At 52.3% G+C, this 19,798-nt stretch overlaps 1 protein-coding gene across 7 annotated transcripts in view; it reads left to right on the forward strand.

The window, feature by feature from the left end:
- Positions 1–1,835: 1,835 nt before the first annotated feature.
- The window catches only part of PLCG1 (phospholipase C gamma 1), a 39,079-nt gene continuing 21,116 nt past the window's right edge, over positions 1,836–19,798 (forward strand). For 3 of the 7 annotated variants that reach the window (XM_009437241.4, XM_054674891.2, XM_024352157.3), the window contains exons 1-2: positions 1,836–1,926; positions 2,412–2,749. In XM_009437241.4, coding sequence (XP_009435516.1) covers positions 2,533–2,749 — 217 coding nt within the window. In that variant the 5' untranslated portion in view covers positions 1,836–1,926; positions 2,412–2,532. Of the gene's footprint in view, positions 1,927–2,155; positions 2,193–2,336; positions 2,750–19,798 lie in introns of those variants that run through there. The other 4 variants (XM_063802507.1, XM_063802508.1, XM_054674892.1 and 1 more) reach the window with 3 other exon arrangements.

Genomic DNA, 19,798 nt, shown 5'->3' on the forward strand with positions numbered 1-19,798 from the left:
CCCACTGACTACTGACCACCAGGACTTACCTAAGCCAGTGGATCTCCTGTGAGGCAGAAAACTCATGGAGTCAGGCCGACTTGGGTTCTAGTTCCCACCTAGTCATGTTATGTGGCTTTGGGGCAAATTGTAGAACTTCTCTGAATCTCTGTTTCCTCATCAGTAAATTGTGGACCATCATTCCTGATTAGAAGATAATTATGAGGATCAGGTGTGACCACAGGTGCACGCCTTCAGCACAGGGTCTACGCTAGCTCCGTCCCGCCCACGTAAAGGCCTGCCACTAGGTGGCAGTCCATCTCAGCTACCCCACCGCTCCTTACTCCACAGAGGCTGGCTAGGACAAAGGGTCTCAATGTCATACTGAATTCTGAGCTTCTTAGGGGACGCACTTGAGGAAATCAACGTTAGCACACAAGTTTCCACTACAGCAAGACAAAGTCAGAAGCAGCAGCCCCAGGTCACTATCCAGCTGAGTGGGTTGCCTGAGCACACTCTCTTACTTACAAACTCTAGTCTAGTCCTACTATCTCACAAATCCCAGGAAGCCTGGCTCTTTCTCTGGCATCAGCTGGAAGCTCTGTTGGGCTTCTCACCTCTGAAATGCAGTAAGTTGTCCTGCTGTGCCTGGCAGCCGACCCACTGCCTGGCTCAACATGTCAGACAGGCTCCACCGCGACCGTGGGTGTCCTCAATTTTGGCGGTGCTGACAAGGGTAGATAGATTGCAGGGGTGAGTTTCAAGAATGGCTTCAGAAAGACGAAGAGTATGAATTATATTCCATAACCAGAAAAAGGCCTTGTGGCTGGAGAATGGAGAGTGAAGGATCACTTGTGAGAGATGAAACTGGTGAGATGGGCAGGTCATATAGAACCTGCTAGGCCAAGCAGGGAGTGTGGATTTTAGGTGCAATGGGAATTCACGGAGGGTTTTAGCCTGGATGTAGGGGATCATGATTTAATTTCATTTTAAAGATTTAAAGCATGATAGATCCAGGCAAAACCAAACTGATAGATCCAGGCAAAACCAAACAAGGTGAGTAGTCTGGGTGACAGGAGATGGGGCCTTCAGCTTGTGGGCTGAGTGACAAGGTCTTGATGGATTGGAGGTGAGGCAAAGGGAGGAATCAAAGTTAGCTGCAAGGGTTTTGACCTTCCAACTTAGAGGAGTTTAGCGCCGCGTTCTGAGAAAGTGAAGACTGTGGAAGGAATCGTTTGGGGAGGGAAGGCGAGCTGTCTAAGGGGGGGGATGTGGAACATGCAGTGGGATGCTGGGGCCTGGAACGTAGGGGAGATGCAGGTTTGGCGTCTGTGCCTGTGTTGTTGGGCAAAGCCAGGGGAAAGGTCAAGTCGCCTTGGGATCTGGCCTAGCACTGAGTGCAGAGGAAGAGAAGCTTCTGAGATCGAGAGGGAGCGGCTACAGGAGGAGGAAGAAAGCAAGGCGGGGAAAACCAAAGTTCAGGAGAGCATTTGCAGGAGGGCGCTGCGGGGTAGGGTCTGAGTCGGAGCCCCGAATCGGACTCGAGTCCTCTCGCGTGGGGACGGAGCGTGCAGAGGCCCATGCGAGGGACAGACACAAAGGCCCTGGGAGCTGCAGGTCAGACCGCTGGACAGCGCGGCCGCGGACCTAACGCCCCTGTAAGGGGTGCTCACGCTTGGGGGGAACTCTCCGAACGAGAGGACCACTGAAGGCCACCCTGGCAGCAGGGGCGGAACAGACAGACGTGGGTCTGGCCGTCGCCAGAACTGCCTGCGGACCAGCCCCGCGCTGCCGGGGGGGCGGGACATGTCGGCTGTCCATCAGTGCCCGCGACCAATCCGCAGGCAGCCCCGCCCCCGCCCCTCCCGGGAGAGGGCGCGCGGAGGACCCGCCGCCGCCGGTGTGAGGCGGCCCGTCCTGGCTCCCTTGTCTGGGAAGCCCGCCCAGGTAACTGGGTTTGGCCGGGCATTCCCGGAGGACGCGCCATCCCCTCACGTCCCGTCCCGGTCGCTGCATGGGCGGTGTTCGGGACGCGGGGGCTGCGTCTGTGCGGGACCGCGGGCTAGCGGCCGCCCGTGCGAGTACGCCTGACTGACGCGCCGGCTGCGGGGCCTGCGGCCTGTGGGCGGGGCTGCCGTGCGTGACAGGGCCGCTCGTGGCCGCCGGGCTGTGTCCGGGGCCGCGTGAGAAAGCTCTGCGGGACTGAGGGCTGGGTGGGTCGACCGGGAACGGCGCGCGCTCCCGCCGCCATCGCGCCTCCGTCCCCGCCTGCGGCCTGTCTGGGGGTCGCGGGGCGCAGGCGCGGCGGGCCGACGGGCGGGGGTCCTCCCCACGGGTGCGCGGGCGCCTTTGTTCCCGGCGCGCGAGCGGGGTGGGGCCTCAGGGCAGCCCCGCCCCGCCGCGCTCAAGCCCCGCCCCGTGTCCGCCTGCAGGAGCCGCCGCCGGGTCCCGCTCGTCTGCCGCCTCAGCCTCAGCCCCAACCTCAGCCGCCGCCGTTGCGCCTGCTCCCGGGCGGTCCCGGCCTGTGCCGCCGCCGCCCCCGGCGTCGGAGCCATGGCGGGCGCCGCGTCCCCTTGCGCCAACGGCTGCGGGCCCGGCGCGCCCTCGGACGCCGAGGTGCTGCACCTCTGCCGCAGCCTCGAGGTGGGCACCGTCATGACTTTGTTCTACTCCAAGAAGTCGCAGCGACCCGAGCGGAAGACCTTCCAGGTCAAGCTGGAGACGCGCCAGATCACGTGGAGCCGGGGCGCCGACAAGATCGAGGGGGCTAGTAAGTGCGCCCACTTCCTGCCTGGGCCCGCCGCGCGCGGGGGTCGTGGGAGCCCGGCCCGACTGCTTGCACCCCGGCCGGCCGCCGCAGCGACTTGGGCAAACTTTCGGGCCCTCCCAGACTCCCTCCGGGCCCCGCCCCCGCTTCGTCTCGGGTGGTCACTGGGGGCGGGGGGCATCCGGGTCCTCGGTCACCTGACAGGACACCCCCCTCCCCCAGCTGGGGGGAGTGTTCCAGGCGCTTTGCCCTGAGGCCTAAAAATCCTCGCGGGCTGGAGACCTGCGGTGCAGGCATCGGGCCCCCCAGACCCTGGGAGTGGTGGCGGCGTCGGCGAGGGGAGCTAAGGCAGTGGCCCCCACCCTGCACGGGAACCTGGGGCCTGACCAGACGGTCCCCGCCCACTCTTTATCCAGAAAGAGCAGTCTGTGAAACTCTCCGGGCCCCCAGGCTGGGCTCTTATTTGCAAAGGAATCTTTGGGTTCCCTAAGTAGAACTTAGGCAGATGTTGGGTAGGGCTGGTCTTGGAGCAGAGCTGGGCCTACTCATCTCCCTCTGGGGGAGAGGGAGGAAGGTGGTCTTGTTTGGTTTGGAGAAGCCTGAGAGAAACCAGTGGCTGGAATTTTTTTTTTTTTTTTTCTGCTACTTTTGTCCCAAAGCTGGGTTTTGGAGGCCTATGTGGGTGGGCAGACACTCAATGCCAGGGCAGGGACTCCCCTTGCCCTGGGAAGCACGTTCCCAGGAGATGGGCCCCATAAAGGCCTGCCCCAGCGCCTTGGAGTCAGGTATTCTTCTCAGGAGTGCAGCTAGTTTGTGAGTCTAGCCCTTTGTCCTCTGTCCGGTGGCTTCAGGGAGCGGGAGCGGCTTCTCTTGGTTTCCTGCCTTTTCGCCTTCCCAGGCCTGAGCTTGGCTGCTTTTGCGCTGGTCTCTAGTGGGAGGAGGGAGTTGGGGGATTTTGAAAAACCCCAGATCTTTGAGAGTTGTTCCACTTAGCGCGTGCCTGTGCTGTGGTCGGATGGGCACTCTGCTCTGCCCTCCATTCCCCCGCCTCTCAGTGTGAAGAGATGGTGTGTCTGCAACTCTAGACTGGGTTGCTTCTTGCAGGGACCCCCGGAGACTAGGGTTAGAGAGACCCAGGCTCAGAACCAGGTCTGTGTGAAGGAGGGAGATCAGGAAGTGACACCCCAAGGGGGGGTCCCACAAACCTTCTTGGGTATGGTGTGCATGTGTGTAGATAGTTGAGGAGATTGGGAGGAAGGAAGGTCTTGTGGTGAGGCAGCCAACCATCCTCAGCTACAAACTCCAGATCTGACACAGATCTAACGCAGCTGCTCAACTTAGAAATGGCAGCCCCCTTCCTCAGTGCCCCCACTGACCCTGTCAGCCATTGGGAGAACATTTTAGTGACTTGAGAGCCTGTGGATTCCAAAGTAAAGGAAGAATCGACACTGCAAAGAGCTGAGATAACCCTGGGAACATCACTCAGGCATCAGGCTCCAGGCATGGTCCCCTTCCTTACTCCCTATGCTGTGTTGAGTTGGTGGCACTGGCTGGAAGTTCTCAGAGATCTCCTGGGTAACAGACTGCATTTTAAACCACGCATATTAGCAGGCAATAAATGTAGCACAGTGGTTGATGGCAAGTCTGGATTTGAAGCCCATATATTCATTGTGTGTTTCCCGGCCAGTTACTTACCTTCTCTGAGCCTTGATTTCCTCATGTGTAAAATGGGGGTAATAATATATCCAGTATATATGGTTGCTCCAGGATCAAATGAGACAATTCATGTAAAACATCTAGCATTGTCTGACACATAAATGTTTAATAAATATGAGCTGTTATTAGCAATAACATTAACAATAGACCGTGGCTACCCTTCAAGACCCTGAACTGGGAATGGTGAGGGGGTGAGGTGTGGCTGTAGGTGAGGATGAAGGTGCAGGAAGGGAGGAGGACGGTGACCAAATTCACATTTCACTTAGATTGCTACTCAGAAAAAGGCAGGAAACAGTTTTGTTTTGCCCCAACCCATGTGCCCACTCACCCACCCACCATGTAGAACAGTGTTTCTGTAGAGAAAGTGTTTGCAGTTGTGCACATTTGACTCCTGGGTGTGACCTTTCTTGTTTGTAAGTTGGGGCCTGAACAGAAAAGAGGGGTGCAGAGAGGGGATGATTTATCATGCCTCATGTATTTGGGGGATGGAGGCAGGCATACAGAGGACCTGATAACCCCCTACCCAGGGGTGAGCAGGTGGGTCAGCCAGAGGTGTACAAATTGAGTGACCTCATCAGTTAGCTGGGATTTAACAGGCCTGGAGAGTAGGCAGAGGATGTAGGAGGACCCTGGCTTTTGGATTTTGGGGGCTCAGATTGAAAAGAGCCTGGATGAAAAGTCTGGTCGATGCTTGTGTGTTCAGACTTAACTAATGGAGGCTTCCACTGAAGCCGTGCCCTGCTTCTGCCCATTCGTGGGCTCTCCTTGTTGGTGGGTTCTGATCCCTGCGGCCTCTGAGGAGGTTGGACTGCCAGCCGGGTTTTCTGCCACCTGGACTCTTGCCCAAGCACCTCAGGTATCTGGCCTTTCCTGCTGACCCTACCAGGGTACCAGCAGTGCCTGAAGCCTGGCCTAAGAGAGAGACACTGTGCTACCTTCAGGGTGTTGGTAGACCTGAGGGAGAGACAGTGTGGTTTAAGGAGCACTCATACTCATATGTAAGACCTTCTTCTGCCCTGACTCTGTGCCCTCTCTTGTCAGCAGTTGTGAAATGGAGCTGACACCTGCTGATTTCTAGGGTGGTCATTTGGCTTAAAAGCGGGGTGGGGAAGTGCTTAGGTGTTGACAAGTTTGGTTGTCCTGGTGGTATGACAGGAACCAGGTTGGTGTTTGGCCTTTTATGTTGCAGATACTGACATAAATGAATAAAATGCAGTTATGTTAGAGTTCCAGCTGAGTGCTATTGAGACCTTTCATCCCATTTTACAGATGAGCAAATGGAAATGGAGAATCGTTTGTGCCCAAGGTGTTGTGTCAGTGTGTGCCAGGGCCTCAGCTGGGACCAGCTCACTAGTCAGAGGCTGACTAGCAACCCCAAGCCCATGTTCCCTGTGGTCCACGTGGCTCCTCTGTGAGACACCTTTGTGCTCAGACCATGCATTACAGGGCAAAGACCACTTTGGCTTTTGTATCCCAAGACAGCCTCAGCCTCTCTAGGCTCTGGCTCCACACTTTTTCTTCTGGTGTTTTCTGAGTTGAGATGGTTCAGACTCATGTTTAATGAGGTTGTCCATTTGAGGGTCTTTGTGGGCCCAGTAAACACTGGTGTAGACACTGTGGAGGTACTCTGAATACTGGCTGAGCATGTCCATGGGGACTTCTGAGGCCCCAGGCTTCTGTCTTTGGCTGATTCTTCACTAGATACTTTTCTAGATGCCAGGCCCTCTGAGGTGAAGGAGTATGGGTGCTTGCTTTTAGGGAAACGAAAACAGGCAATGACAATTGTGAGCAGTACCTTTGATGAAGAGGGTGAGGGTGGCCGAAGAAAACAGCTAACTGCCTTGATGAGGCAGGCGGGCTCAGAAGGGAGGTAGTAGTGGAACCAGCTGGCTGGGGCTTGACCCCTGTGGCTGGGGAGCAGACCACACCAGGAGGCCTGCTCCGAGGGCTAGGCCCACAGCACGGGAGAGGGCAAGGCCCAGGCCGGTGTCATCAAGGGTTTTCTTTGTACTGGCTGTTACTCCCAGTGGGAGAGGGGCAGGAGCACATGTCCGGATCTCCAGAGCTAGCCATCCCTGCCTGTGTATTTCCTGTCTGATGTAGTTTTTTCCAAGGGAAGTCAGACCTTTTAGTGTTTCCTCAGCACCCCAGGCTTGCCCCGATGTGTGGGTTTCCAGGCCCCCCCGCCCAGCTGGGATCCTCTGTTTCCTGTGAACCTAGGAAAAGGGCCTGCTTCACAGATAACTGGAGGAGCTGAGCACACCCAGTCCTGGGACCCACAACACCTCCAGCTTCTCTCCAGACTCTTGTGTGTATGTGTACACAGATGCACAGGATTCAGTTGGAGTTTAGAGATCTTGGCTACCAGCTTTGCTCTGGGTAGCTTCTTGGAATGAGGCACATTTATTAATATTTGCAATAAGTATTATTATACCTCCCCATTTGCCCAGTGCTAGGCACCAAGGTTTCAAAAGTTTATTGAGACATGGTTTGTGCCATTGATGAACTCTTGGAAAAGACAGATGTAGAGGCATATGATTATAACCCTGTGTGTTACATACCATAATATAAAGGCCTCTACCAAGAACTGTGAGGAGCTCTGCCAGGAAGGCATTAAAGGAGAGGTGACCTTTGAGGTAGGCCTTGAATTACTGAGGCACCTGCCTGTGCTGAGACTGAGGAACTGGGAATCACTCTGTGCAGGGGTAGGGAACATATATGGTGTGGTAGAGAGGAAGCTGGGACTGGTTGGAGACAGCTATAGCCCTGGTGTGCCATGTCCAGCAGATTACACTCAGTCCTGGAGGCGACGGGAGTCAGCGGAGGCTGTTGTGGGACTGACTTGCCTCTGCCTGGGAGACCACAGTGGCAGTGGTTTGTCAGGCAGGTGTTGGGGAGGGAGGCCAGTGAGCTCCTACGGTTTGCACAGTTTGCAGGAGAGAGCTGATGAGGGCCCAGACAAGACCTTCTTGCTGAGGCAGGGTGGGGATGCCATGGTGGTAGATGGGAGAAGGGCTGGGTCTTGAGGGGTGAGACAGAGCTTAGTAGTTAAGCATTTGGGCCCTAGACTCTGCTTGAATTAAAATCCTGTTGTGCAGCTTACTTGCTCTGTGACCTTAGAGCATATGACTACCTCTCTGGGCTGCTTATCTGTAAAAAGGATAGTATTAAATGGCATTTATTTTATAAGGTTTTTGTGAGGATTTGATGAGAACCTGTATAAAGTGCTTAGCACCTGTATAAAGTGCTTAGCATGGAGTGTGGCACAGTGTAAGTGCTTACTACGTAGGATCCCTGACAGGACAGAGATGAGGATTAAGTTCTCAGGAGGACCTGGTGGGGAGGAGTTCGAATGCACCTGTTGTCCTAAGGGGCTGGTGCCTGGCCACCAAGCCCTTTGATTCAGAGGCAAGGAGGCCCGCCCATCCTCTCTTGCAGCTCTCAGCAGTCCCTCTATTGTCAGGGCTCTTTCCCACTGCTGGTTTTGCAGGGAGACAGGGCAGTTGGCTGGAAGCAGCTGCTTTGGGTGGTAACCCCTTCTGTAGAGTGAAGGTATGATATTGTCCTATTTCTAAGTGCCTAGCCCAGGACGCTATCTGGAGAGATCTTGTCTTCGAGGAAGTGCTCTAATGCCACAGCCTCGATGTGGTAGGGCCTGCCTCTGCTGTCACTGTTCTGTGTCAGTCTCCGTTAACTCACAGCATCTCTTCTTACTCTGTGCCTTTTCCTGTGGGACGTGGCTTCAAGGAGACCACAGATGATAAGTTGGAGGAAGGGAGCGAGGCCTGAGATTGCAAAGGTGTGATATTAGGAGACTGATTTTTCCCCCTTTCCACTTGCTTTGTTAGAACTAGAAAAGTCACTGCAGACTTTGAAGAGAGTCCTAGGAGAGATGGGTGTGGGATAGGAGGATGGGAATGTTCTGGTGCCCCTTGTAGAGTGCTTTGTTTAGAGGAGCATGGGAACAGTGCGTCCTTGGAGGGAATCTCTGAGAGCAGCGTGTTTACAGGTGGCAAGACTCAAGGTGGAGCCACGGGTGAGGAGTGGCTTCAGGCTACCATTGACCAGATAGTCCCACCTTGCTGGTAATTGAGCCGAAGTGCCTGGAGATTTGTGGCTAGAGCTGGTCAGATTTGGGTTCAGGTCTCAGCTCTTACTGTGACCTTGGGCAGATTACTTTTCCCTGTCTGAAATTGATCTTTAGCTGTAAAAGTAATTTCTCCTCACAGAGCTGTATATTAATAATAAGGGAGATTATATATAAGAGTAAGAGATTTTATGTGAAAACTACCCAGCACAACATTTGTCACTTAGTGGCCACTTAACAGTATTCATTTCCTTTACTCTCACCTTTGTTAACTACAGAGCTCCAGTCTTTTCCACCACTAAGCTCGGCCACAAGTGGCTGCTCCAACAACCTGGGCTAGGAGTCTGTTTCCTACTTGCTTTCTGTGTTCCTTCCCTGAGTCTGTACACAGAGGACTGGGGCATCAAAAAACTCTGGAATTGGAATAGCATATTGGGAGTTCATGGAACATTTTCTCACCTGTTGTATTGTTTGAACTTCACAGAAGCTCCATGAATCCATGGAGGGCAGGAGTTACTATCCCTCTCTTACAGAGGAGAAAACCAAGCCCTAAGGGTAAGGTCACATAGCAACTTCATGGCAGATCCTAGGATTTCAGATTCCTGCTATAGTATTCAGTTTATTCTCCCATTCTGGGGAAAATGATAATAGGATGGACTGTTCTATAGGAACAGAGGGTTATTTTGTTTTGTTTTGTTTTTCTTCCCTCTGGCCACATGTGTTTGACCAGCCTAGACTTCCATCTGTGGACAAGCTGGACTCATTGCCTCAATTTCAAAACCCGTCCTGCACTCATCCTTGCCACAACACCGGTGTCGAGATGCTTGGCCCACCCAGACCTTTCCCACACTCCTACATGGGGGTGAATGTAGCCGCTGATTGGGGGCGGGACACAGAAGAGCTTCACCCTCTTGACTTTCTGGTTTGTGGTGACACTTCCGCCTAAGCTTCTACAGAACATGGGAACCTGGGGCTCCATGCCCCAAATATCCTGAGAAGGGCTTTTCCAGGATTCTCTATGACAACTCAAGAGCATGCATTCATTCATGTGCTCTTTAATTTGTCATACATTTGTTGTGGGCCTTGCTACTGTGTGTTGGGCACACTGAGCTGGATGTGATTACTCCAGCCTCTGACTTGTTCATGGTGGCAGTAGATCTCTAGCCTGGTTTGTGTTCCATCTCACCATACCTACTCTCCTTAAAAAAAAACAAAAAACTAGCTTTCTTGGGCCTCAGTGGCTCATTGAATAAGTGAGAGACGACTTGTGCTTCCCTGGCTTTAGACTCTGGCATTTGCTAACTGTGCCAAGCACTGTGGAGACCAGTAGTGGACATAAGGTTAGGGTAGATACAGCCAGAAAGGAGATAAATAGGCAGACAGATAAAATTCTTATAGGATTTGGTGAGTTCTATGAAGGAAATAAGGCAAGAGGCTGCTCTGTCAGGGTAGGTGAGAGTGTGCTGTGATAACAAATGATGCCCACATATCAATGGTTGGCAACAAGGAAGGTTAATTTCCCCTGTTTGCTATGTGTGCTAACCTACACCACCGTCGCTGGAGAGTGGCCTCAGTGGTTCTGGGTGAGGCCTCTAGTATAGAACCTGAACACCCTGGGCAAACTAGGCTGGAGAGGGATTTGGAGTATGGAGGTTTAGAAGGAATTAATTTCTATGACTTAGGATGCATGTGGTGAGTGTGGCTTTGCTGTTGTGGTAGAGTAGAGTGCTGCCTGTGTGGGTCCAGAGACTGTCTTGGCTGACATCTTTGAAATAGGTATATTTGTGTGGCCCTTGCCTAATTGTCATCTCTGCCATAGCTGCCCCCGCCTTCCCCACCAACCCATGGCCCTACTTGAGCTGCCCGCTGAGCCTACTCTGTTGTGGCCACAGTATCCTCCTGCTGCCCAGAGTTTGAGTTTCTCGCTACTTCTGCCACTCATCACAGTTGCTTCCCAGAGCTTTGCTGGGTGTGCTGAAGTCTCCAGAGAAAGTGGGGAATATGGGTGCCTAGAGACTTCTAGGGGGTGTTTTCAGCCCCTAGAGAGTAGAGAAGTGTGAGAAGGGGTTGGTCCCCGAATATTCTGTAGTTTCGGGGAAGAAGCAATGGGGACAGTGGAGTTGGTTGCCTTAAGAGAGGCTATGGTCCCAAGAGATGGGACTTGGAGAGTCTCTACTTGCATTCCTGGCTAAGCCCTTAATATTCTCGCACCCCTCCTTGCAAGACTAGTTCCTTTTGAGGTGGTTCTTGGCTAGCTTTTGAGAGGCTGCAGTGGCTGTGTGCCCAGGCTTAAGTCCTAGCTTTCTCCCCACTCTTTACCTCCTAGGAACCGGGCCCATCCTGGGGGAGGCAGGGAGGAGCTCCTTTTTATAGTCCACATGTAGGCTTTGTGTATAGGCTCTGCTGCTTCCTTCCGGCCCTGGCCCTTCCTGGTGTTGGCCGGTGGCCCTGGCTTCAGCAAGACTCAGGATGCAGAGTAAACGGGGCAGGGCATTCTCCTACAGAAGACTGGCATCCCTTTTTACTGAGCCCAGGCCTGGCACAGAGGAGGCTGGAGTTAGGAAGCAAGAAAACGAGGTGACCCAGTCCTTGATCCTGAGAAGCTTGTGATCTGGACCATGCAGAAAACCGCTAATGCCCAGGGCTGGCAGGAGACAGCTGTGCCTAAAGTGCTGTAGGCTGGGCCTGAGGGCCAAGACGGAATCGCCTTTCTCCCTGTAGCAGCCCATCCTACCCCCTGGGGTCCCTCCACCTGCCAGCTGGCACACAGGTGTTGGGTAAAGCATCTGTACAAAGGCTGTGAGGGGCCTGGGCACAAGGCAGCAAGGCTTGGGTACGGAGGAGAGTGGGTGGTCTCACTGATGTTCTGGGCCCTGACAGTGAACAGCTGGCCAAACTGGTGAGGAGTTGGGCCATGGCGAGTTTGGCCACTTGTTTGTGTGTGTTTAGTTCTTCCTCGGCACAGGTGGGGAGTTCACTTTGGGGTTGGCTTCCTGTTTTCTTGGACACCTGGGGATATGGTTGAGTTAAAATGTTCTGAGGGAAATGATTGTTGAGGGCATGGGCTTGGGTCATAGTGTCCTTGGCTTGGCCTTGCCCATGGTAGGAGTTGGGTATTGACCACACTGGGTTCTGGCTGTGTAGGTGTGGATGTGTGGTGGGAGAATTCCAACCCCACCTTGACTTCAGCCTAAGGCCCAGAGAGTGTGGGCCTGAGTTCACAGGGTGACTAACCCTAGGAAGGAGTGAAGGAGAGCTCCAGTTGGCCATAGGTCCCACAGGTTTCTCAGCTTACTTGGGGGCAGGAGGTGAGCTAAGGAATACAACTCCATTCCCTCAGTTGGGAGGTTGGGCAGCGATGGGGGCAGGGGTGATGGTCCTTCTCTGAGGCACTGAAGACCCACTTTATGGTCACCCTATTCTGCCTGATAGTCCACCAGCTGTTTGGAGGCAGCTCCCCTCTTCCTGCCCTAGTCACTTCCTCCACCTTCAACAGTAATCGAGTATAATGTGCCTGTGTTAGCTTGTCCATCCTAACTGGGACTGTGGCCTTTTCTTGGGAGTTCTTAGCATATCTACCAAGGAGGTTAGAAAAGGTAACATATGTCACTTTGTTAAGGATTTTGCTGAGGGCCTTTTGAGGCCAGCAGTGAAACACAGAGCATTCCCTCCAGTGAGAACAGAATGTCCGTTGCCAGACTGATCACAAGAGGATGGCCTGGTTCTGGCCTGAGAACTGGTCTACACTGGAAGCATGAAGCTCCATACAATCATGTGTGCTAGTAAAGGTTGGGCAAGCAGCTGTCCTAAGCAGGTAAAACGATAGGGTATTCAACTTCAACTTCGGAGAAAGAAATCCAAGGTAGCCATCTCTCTCAGTAGGGGAGGTGAGTTCAAAGAATTTAAGCTGGGCTGGGCACGGTGGCTCACGCCTGTAATCCCAGCACTTTGGGAGGCCAAGGTGGGGGGATCACGAGGTCAGGAGTTCAAGACCAGCCTGGCTAAGATGGTGAAATCCCATCTCTACTAAAAATACAAAAATTAACCAGGCGTGATGTCAGGCGCCTGTAACCCAGCTACTCAGGAAGCTGAGGCAGGATAATTGCTTGAACCCGGGAGGCAGAGGTTGCAGTGAGCCAAGATCGTGCCATTGCACTCCAGCCTGGGCGACAGAGCAAGACTCTGTCTCTTTAAAAAAAAAAAAATTTAAGCTGGGCTTTCTGGGCAGGCAGTGAGTGAATGAGATCCCTGGCACCTTGGAGTGAGATCAGAGACTAGATCACTCACTGGGGCCCTGTTTCCCAGGAAGCAAAAAGGGAACAGGAGAGTGGCTTGGCTTGGGCTGGCATGGCCCAAAGGGAGTGCAGCCAGATGCTGTGGCGGCTGGGTCAAGTAGCTCTAAAACAGGAGAGCCTAGTGGGTTCTGCTGAAGCAGGATGTCTCAGCAAGCAGGCCTCTGACCTGACGACTTCCGGTCATTATTTAGAACGTCTCCAGCCCCACAGATTTACTCTGTTGGAGGCTTAAGGACTAAACCAACATTTACTGTCCAAGAGGTGGCAGTAACACAGAAACCAAAGAGGCAGGAACCAAGGTTGGGGTGGTGAGATGTCATGGGGTTCAGGGAGTGGCAGAGGGGAAGGCCTCTATTCTCCCTTTCCCACTTGTCTCCCTACCTCAGCCCCTATTGCTCTGACGCTTCCCCCACCACTATGAGTCCTAGGCCCCTGTTGTTTCCTTGTAGGAGGGAGACCCCAGATTTTTATTTCTTCTCCCAACCCATTCCATTTCCTCTCCCTTGTGAGAGGGCTCTGCAGAGACAGGGCAGCAGAGAGAGACTTGGAGATATGCTGGGCTGTGGTCAGGAGGGCCTCATTTATCTAGTGAGCAGGAACAGGTTATATAGCAGTGATGCTTTCATAGTATTTTTCTTGAATAAGGTCCGCAAAACCTTATTAAGTTCCTGGTAGGCATGGAGCATTGAAGATGGCAGACATGGTGCAGTCTCTCAAGGAGTTTACACTCTAGTGGAGAAAACAATCAGACAGCCTTAAAATACATGTATGGCTACTATAATAAATACTGTGAAGCAGGAGTGCACCACGAAACCTGGAGTCCTCTCCATCCTCCCCTTCTGTCTGTGCTGGCCCTGCTTGGCCACTTCCAACAAGGATTCTGAGGCATTACAGAGCACACGTCTAGGGTACAGGCAGTCTTGGCTTTGAAGTATTGTTGGCTTTGCCACTCACCAACTGCCACCTTAGGTAAGTTAATTAACCTCTTTGTGCTCAATTTCCTCACTCGGGAATTGGGGACCCTAATACTTACTTCATAGTGTTATTTGCAAGGATAAAATATAAGGCAGTTTTTATCGTTGTAAGGCAATCTTATCAAGAGCTTTATACAATGTCTATGCAAAGTAAATATGCAAGAAATGAGTGTTAGGATGCCAGATGCTGCTGTTGCTCATCGTCTCTTCCCACCCAGCAGAGGTAGTAACTACTTCATCCTCTACTTCTCAGCTTCTTATAGTATTTGTCTGTGGACTCTAACGTAAGCTATCTAGCATAATACTCATATCTAATTTTTCCTTCCACATTCAAGCTCCTTGAGGTACTTGTATTCCAAGTATCTAGTTTAATGTCTCTCATGTAGGTGCTCAGAACGTATGGTTAATTTTGAATAATAAAGCCAGTAGGACTTCTCAGAGGGCTGGATTGGGGGCTGGTGAGAGAAAAGGAGATGCGAAGGATCATTCTGAAGTTTGGAGTTTGGGTACGTGTTTGAATGGTGATGCTCTTAGCTGACCCAGGGGGTATGGCAAGAGGCCTCGGTTCTGGTGAGAGAGAGAAGACAGTGTTTGGTTTTGAGGAGTTGTCTTTGAGACGTTTTGAGATGAAGAGTGGGGATAGCAAGTAGGCAGCTGAATTGAAGGATCTGAAGCTTAAGAGGAGAGGACTAGGCTAGAGACCTGTTTGTGAATTATCTGTACATAGGAGGTAATTAAGGGTGTGGGCATAGCTGACACTGATGAGGAAGAAGGCAGAGCACCGGAAGAGAGGACCTTGACCTGAGCCTTGACCAAGGCCATTGCTAAATGCAGGTAGGCCTGTAGCGCACAAAGAAGCATGAAAACCAGGCAAGGTTGTGCAGGAGAAATCAAGGGCAGAGCTTCAAGGAGAGAGGGCGTGATCAACCATGTTGATTGCTCTGAGGGATCAGGAAGGAGGACCATAGATAAGTGATTTATGGGTCAGGCACAGTGATTCATGCCTGTAATCCCAGCTCTTTGGGAGGCCAAGACTGGCGAGTCATTTGAGCCCAGGAGTTCAAGAACAGCCTGGGCAACATGGCAAAACACCATCTCTGCAAAAAATATAATCAGCCTGGCGTTGTGGTTTGCCTGTAGTCCCAGCTACCTGAAAGGCCAAGGTGGGAGGATCACCTGCACCTGGGGAGGTAGAGGCTACAGTGAGCCCTGGTGGTGCCACTGCACTCCAGCCTGGACAACAGAGTGACTTATGGGCCAGGCATGGTGGCTCACACCTGTAATCCCAGCACTTTGGGAGGCCAAAGTGAGAGGATCACTTGAGGCCAGGAGTTTGAGACAAGCTTGGGCAACATAGCGAGACCCCATCTCTATAAAATATAAAGAAAAATTTTAAAAGTGACTTATACCCATTGCTCTGGTTCTCCAAGTAGCCTGAGTGTACTATGTGGGGGAGCATTTCATGAGGGACTTTTGAGGTCCTGGGCATCCCTGAGACATGGCCCTGGTGGGTCCCCAGTCTCTCTCCTGTAGCTAGGAGCCTGGCATACACAGGCCATCTAGAAAGAACTTAGGCAGCATCAGTCTGCAAGGGAGGCAGAGTTTGGAGCACACTAGACTCCTGACACAGAGGCTGACCCATGGCTGCCTGGAGAATCTTCTGGGCTTGTGCAGAAAAGTTGGGGAAAGCCACCTTTCCCTACTGTGGCACTCAAGGCTTGGTATAGGCCATCTTCCCTCCCTTCTCATCCATGATACTCTGAATGCCCTGTTTGTGGAACTTAGTGGACTCCTGCACCTCTGTCTTGGTTTCCATGAACCCCTCTGCCCAATGTGTGCTTGTCAGCCCTCCAGACCTGGCTTTTACAGAGCACTCCAAGACATTGCTCTACACACACTCAGCTCCACAGACACCTCCCTGTTGTTCTACTCTTTGCATGACCTCATAGTTATCTGCTTCCCCATCTGTTTCCTCCATCAGGCAGGGGTTTTCTCAAAGGCAGGAACTCAAATGCCTTATTGATCTCTGTTTCCCTAGGACCCAGCCCAGGGCCTGACATGGAGTAGATAGATGCCCGATAAATGTTTGATCAGATGATGGAATGAATGACTGCATAAGCCGAATAGATCACTGCTGAGTGCTCTTCCAGCTTTAATTTCTCTCGGTGGGACCTCCTTTCCCTTCCTTCCTTTGGATTCTGTTCTTACCTCTGAAATAGGTAAGATTAATTTAGAGTCCTAGGGAAGAGGGCTGCCTGCCTGGATGGTACAAAGGCTGGCTATGGCTGCTCTGTGTTTCTCTGTATACCCAGTGTCAGGGATAGCAGCTGCTGTGGGGACACTGCAGAGTGTCCCAGTTCTGCCATGACTCACCATATGACCATGACAAGACCCTTTGGACCCTCTGTTTCCTCATTGTTTCAAAGAGATTTGTCTAGAATCTAGACCAAGCTTGTCCAACTCGCTGCCCGCCGGTCTGGTTTGAAGGCAGCTGCTGCACAGTAATGGGAAGGACAGTAAGCCCCACCATCGCCTTCCCTTTGCCATATAACCCTGTGACCTCAGAAGTCCCTGAACCCAGATCCTTGTTTGTAAAATGGAAAGGGATAGCTACCCACCCCTCCACTTTGACCTTCCTTTGGTGGCAGCCAGATGTGCTCAGGGAAACCTCAGATTTGTGAGTATGTTTCTACTGAGAGGCAGGAGGAGGAATATTATAGTCTCAGGAAGAGAGAGGAATGAGAGGGAGAGGAGAACTCTCACCCTTTCCACAGGCTTTGGGCATATGCAGCCAGCTTGGAAATGCTGACCATCCTGTGGCCTGGCTACTATTGCATCAGGCTTCCTCCCCACCTGTGTCCAGGTCCTATCTTTGTCTCTTCTTTGGCTACCTCCATCCTTTTCCTTCAGAGCTGCAAAAACCTTGCCAAAGCCGTATGGTCCTGATGGGTGCAGAGCCCCTGTGCCTCTGGCTGCCTGTGAAGGGGGATCTGCAGTGCAGTGCAGTGCCTGCCGTACCCCACAGGGAGTTGTAAAGGAACCTGGGGATGGGGTGACTGAGGTAGGGGGCCAGAAGTGGCCCAGATGATACTCACTTCTGCTGGAACTTTTCTTTGTCCATCTTTCAGCATCCTCTGGTGGAGAAGGCTTAGCTCCATTAATGCTCTCCTAGGTCCTGGCTGTGTATTTTCTTTGGTATGGGAGTGGGGAACTGGGAGGGGCTCATCTGTTTGCCACAGACTACATGTGGAGAGGGTGATTGGTGAGAGGTCATTTTGGAGATCTACACACCTCTTCTGACCCCTGGGACCACTCTCCTGAATCTCCTCATGGTCTTGGCTTCGGGCCCAGCAGGGCGTGGGTGCTCAGCATCCTGCTGCTTTTACTGTTTTTCCCAAAGCTCTGTTAGCTTCCCGTGGTTCCCACTGGCTATAGGAATCTTTATGTAAGGACCTCCCAGTGTTTCCAGACTGTATTTGCCCCCAGGGGTCACATTCCCCCCAACTATGCCTGCTGCTGCTTTTTCTGTTCCCGTTGTTACCTCACTGACCACTGCATTTTCAGTATTTGTTGTAGCCCCTCAGCCTCTGTGGCCCACTGTGCCACCTCTTCCAGGAAGCCATCCTTGATACCATCTTTCTGGTACCATTTTTGAGCATCTGTGGCCTTTGCTGCCTGTTGGATAATTAGCTCTGGAATCTAACTCCCATGTGTTTACTCCTGCTCTTAAGTACTCTAAACATTTTGAGGCCTCCCCAGGCCCTGGGTTTGTGTTGGACTGGTAGGGAATGGAGAGAAGAGTCAAATGTGGTTTCTTCCTTGGAGGAGCTCATAGGCCAGTGGCCTAAGACACCAGGGAAGCACCAGCAGGTGTGACAAGTGGTGACACACAAGAGAGGAGGGGGCACCTAGTGTGCCCCTGGCCTGGGCCTGGTGGGGGCTTAAGTGAGGAGGTAGGAGTGGCTTGTGCAAAGGCTGAGGCAGGAAGGAGTATGGGGAGATATGGGCTGGTGTCTGTGTTGTGTTAATTGGACTTGGACCCTTTTGAGGAGGGCTGGGCTTTCCCTGCCTTCCTCCAGTGCCCTCTGCAGAGCGGGGCACACAGGCCTTGAGGGGTTCTGGGGTCCACAGGCCACAGGTGGAGGTAGTAAAAACCCCCAGAAGGGAAGGAACCTGTCCAGGAAATCTTCGCTTACCTCTTTCAAGCTCTTTAGATTTTAAAGAGACCTTTCATATTTACTATGAGTTGCAGTTTTTTTAAGTTACAAAATTTCTTTACTCCATGCATGTTTAAATGGATAGTTTTTGCTACCATTTACATCAATTAGCTTACACACTTTGGGTTTTGTGTTTTTGTTTTGTGTTTTTAGAGAAAGGATCTCGCTTTGTTGGCCAGGCTGGAGTACAGTACTGTGATCATAGCTCATAGAGCTTCCTACTCATCTGCAGCCTCAAACCCTTGGGCTCAAGTGATCTTTCCCACCGCTTCCCAAGTAGCTGGGACTACAGGCATGTGCTACCATGTCTAGCTAAGTTTTTTTAATTTTTATTTTTTGCAGAGGTGGGGTCTTCCTCTGTTACCCAGATGGGTCTTGAACTCCTGGCCTCAAGCAGTCCTCTTGCCTCAGCCTTCTAAAGTGAGCGTATGCACTTTATAAAGGGAAAACCCTCTCTGAAGAGAAATATTTCAGACAGGGCATGGTTGCTCATGCTTCTAATCCCAGCACTTTGGGAGGCCGAGGCAGGCGAATCACTGGTGGTCAGGAGTTTGAGAGCAGCTGGCCAACATGGTGAAACCCCGTCTCTACTAAAAATACAAAAATCAGCTGGGCATGGTGGTGTGCATCTGTAATCCCAGCTACTTGGGAGACTGAGGTATGAGAATCACTTGAACCCCGGAGGCGGAGGTTGCAGTGAACCGAGATTGCACCACTGCACTCCAGCCTGGGCAACAGAGCGAGACACCCAGACCCAGAGAAATATTTCAGTGAAAGCATGTTTCATGTTCAGAAATTTGGGGTACTTTTGGTTATGGTTTTCTTGGCCATATCTTCATCATTTGGTGGGTTTAGTTTTCAATATGTCCTCCTGTCCCTTTCTGATTAAATCACTTCTGTATCTCTTACCTCGTTGGCATCTCACTGTAGTCCAATGAAGGAGGTGCCAGGAGTGGTGATTCTATTTTGCAGATGAAGAAAATGAGGCTCAGAGAGATGGGTCCAGGCCTCCTGCCCACCTTGCCAGTGCTTTTGCTCATAATACCTCTCTACACCCTTTTTGCCTGATGAGTGGTTAACAGGCTTATAAATTTGGGGGACCTCTGTCTGTTGGGCTATTTGGAAGTGGCTTTTTTGAGCACAGGGGATACTAGGACACAGGTTCCAACAAGAAACTTAGGTCTAATTTAGGGTCTTGGATTTGATGATTGGGCTCCCTCTCCCCCTTCTAGGGCCTGCCATGTGTCTGCCCCCTAGGGCAGGATTGGCTGGCTCTCACTGGCTGTGCTCTGAGGAGCCCTGCCTTTGCTCTTCTCTTTCTCTTCCCTAGGGTTCCCGCTGTCCTTGAACTCTGCCGGGGCAACAGGAATACTGCCCTTATGCACATCCTCGTGGTGGCCAGACAGGGTGGTTATCCCACTTTACTGGACAGGAAGAGAGCTAGTGGCAGGCCTGTGACTTGGCCTGATGTCTCGGGGGAGTCGGGGTGGGAGCAAGAGTCAAAGACAGGAAGCAGCCCTACCTTCAGAAGAGCCAGGCACACAGATGGGTCCTCTGTGGTTATTGTCTTCTCCCTTTCCCAGGTTCCAGACTGGCTGCCCGCCATATAGCTTGTCCCTTCGACAGCACCCTCTCTCCCCACTCAGTGGATTGGGTGCTGTCCCAGGGTGGGGGCTTACTCTCCTGCAGAGGCAGGTTCTCAGCTGGCCCTGAGGGTTGTATAGCTTCACAGCTCCCAGAGTGCTTGGGCATAGGGTGGCTCA

The sequence above is a fragment of the Pan troglodytes genome, chromosome 21 (assembly GCF_028858775.2).
Source record: "Pan troglodytes isolate AG18354 chromosome 21, NHGRI_mPanTro3-v2.0_pri, whole genome shotgun sequence".
NCBI classification, from domain to species: Eukaryota; Metazoa; Chordata; class Mammalia; order Primates; family Hominidae; genus Pan; species Pan troglodytes.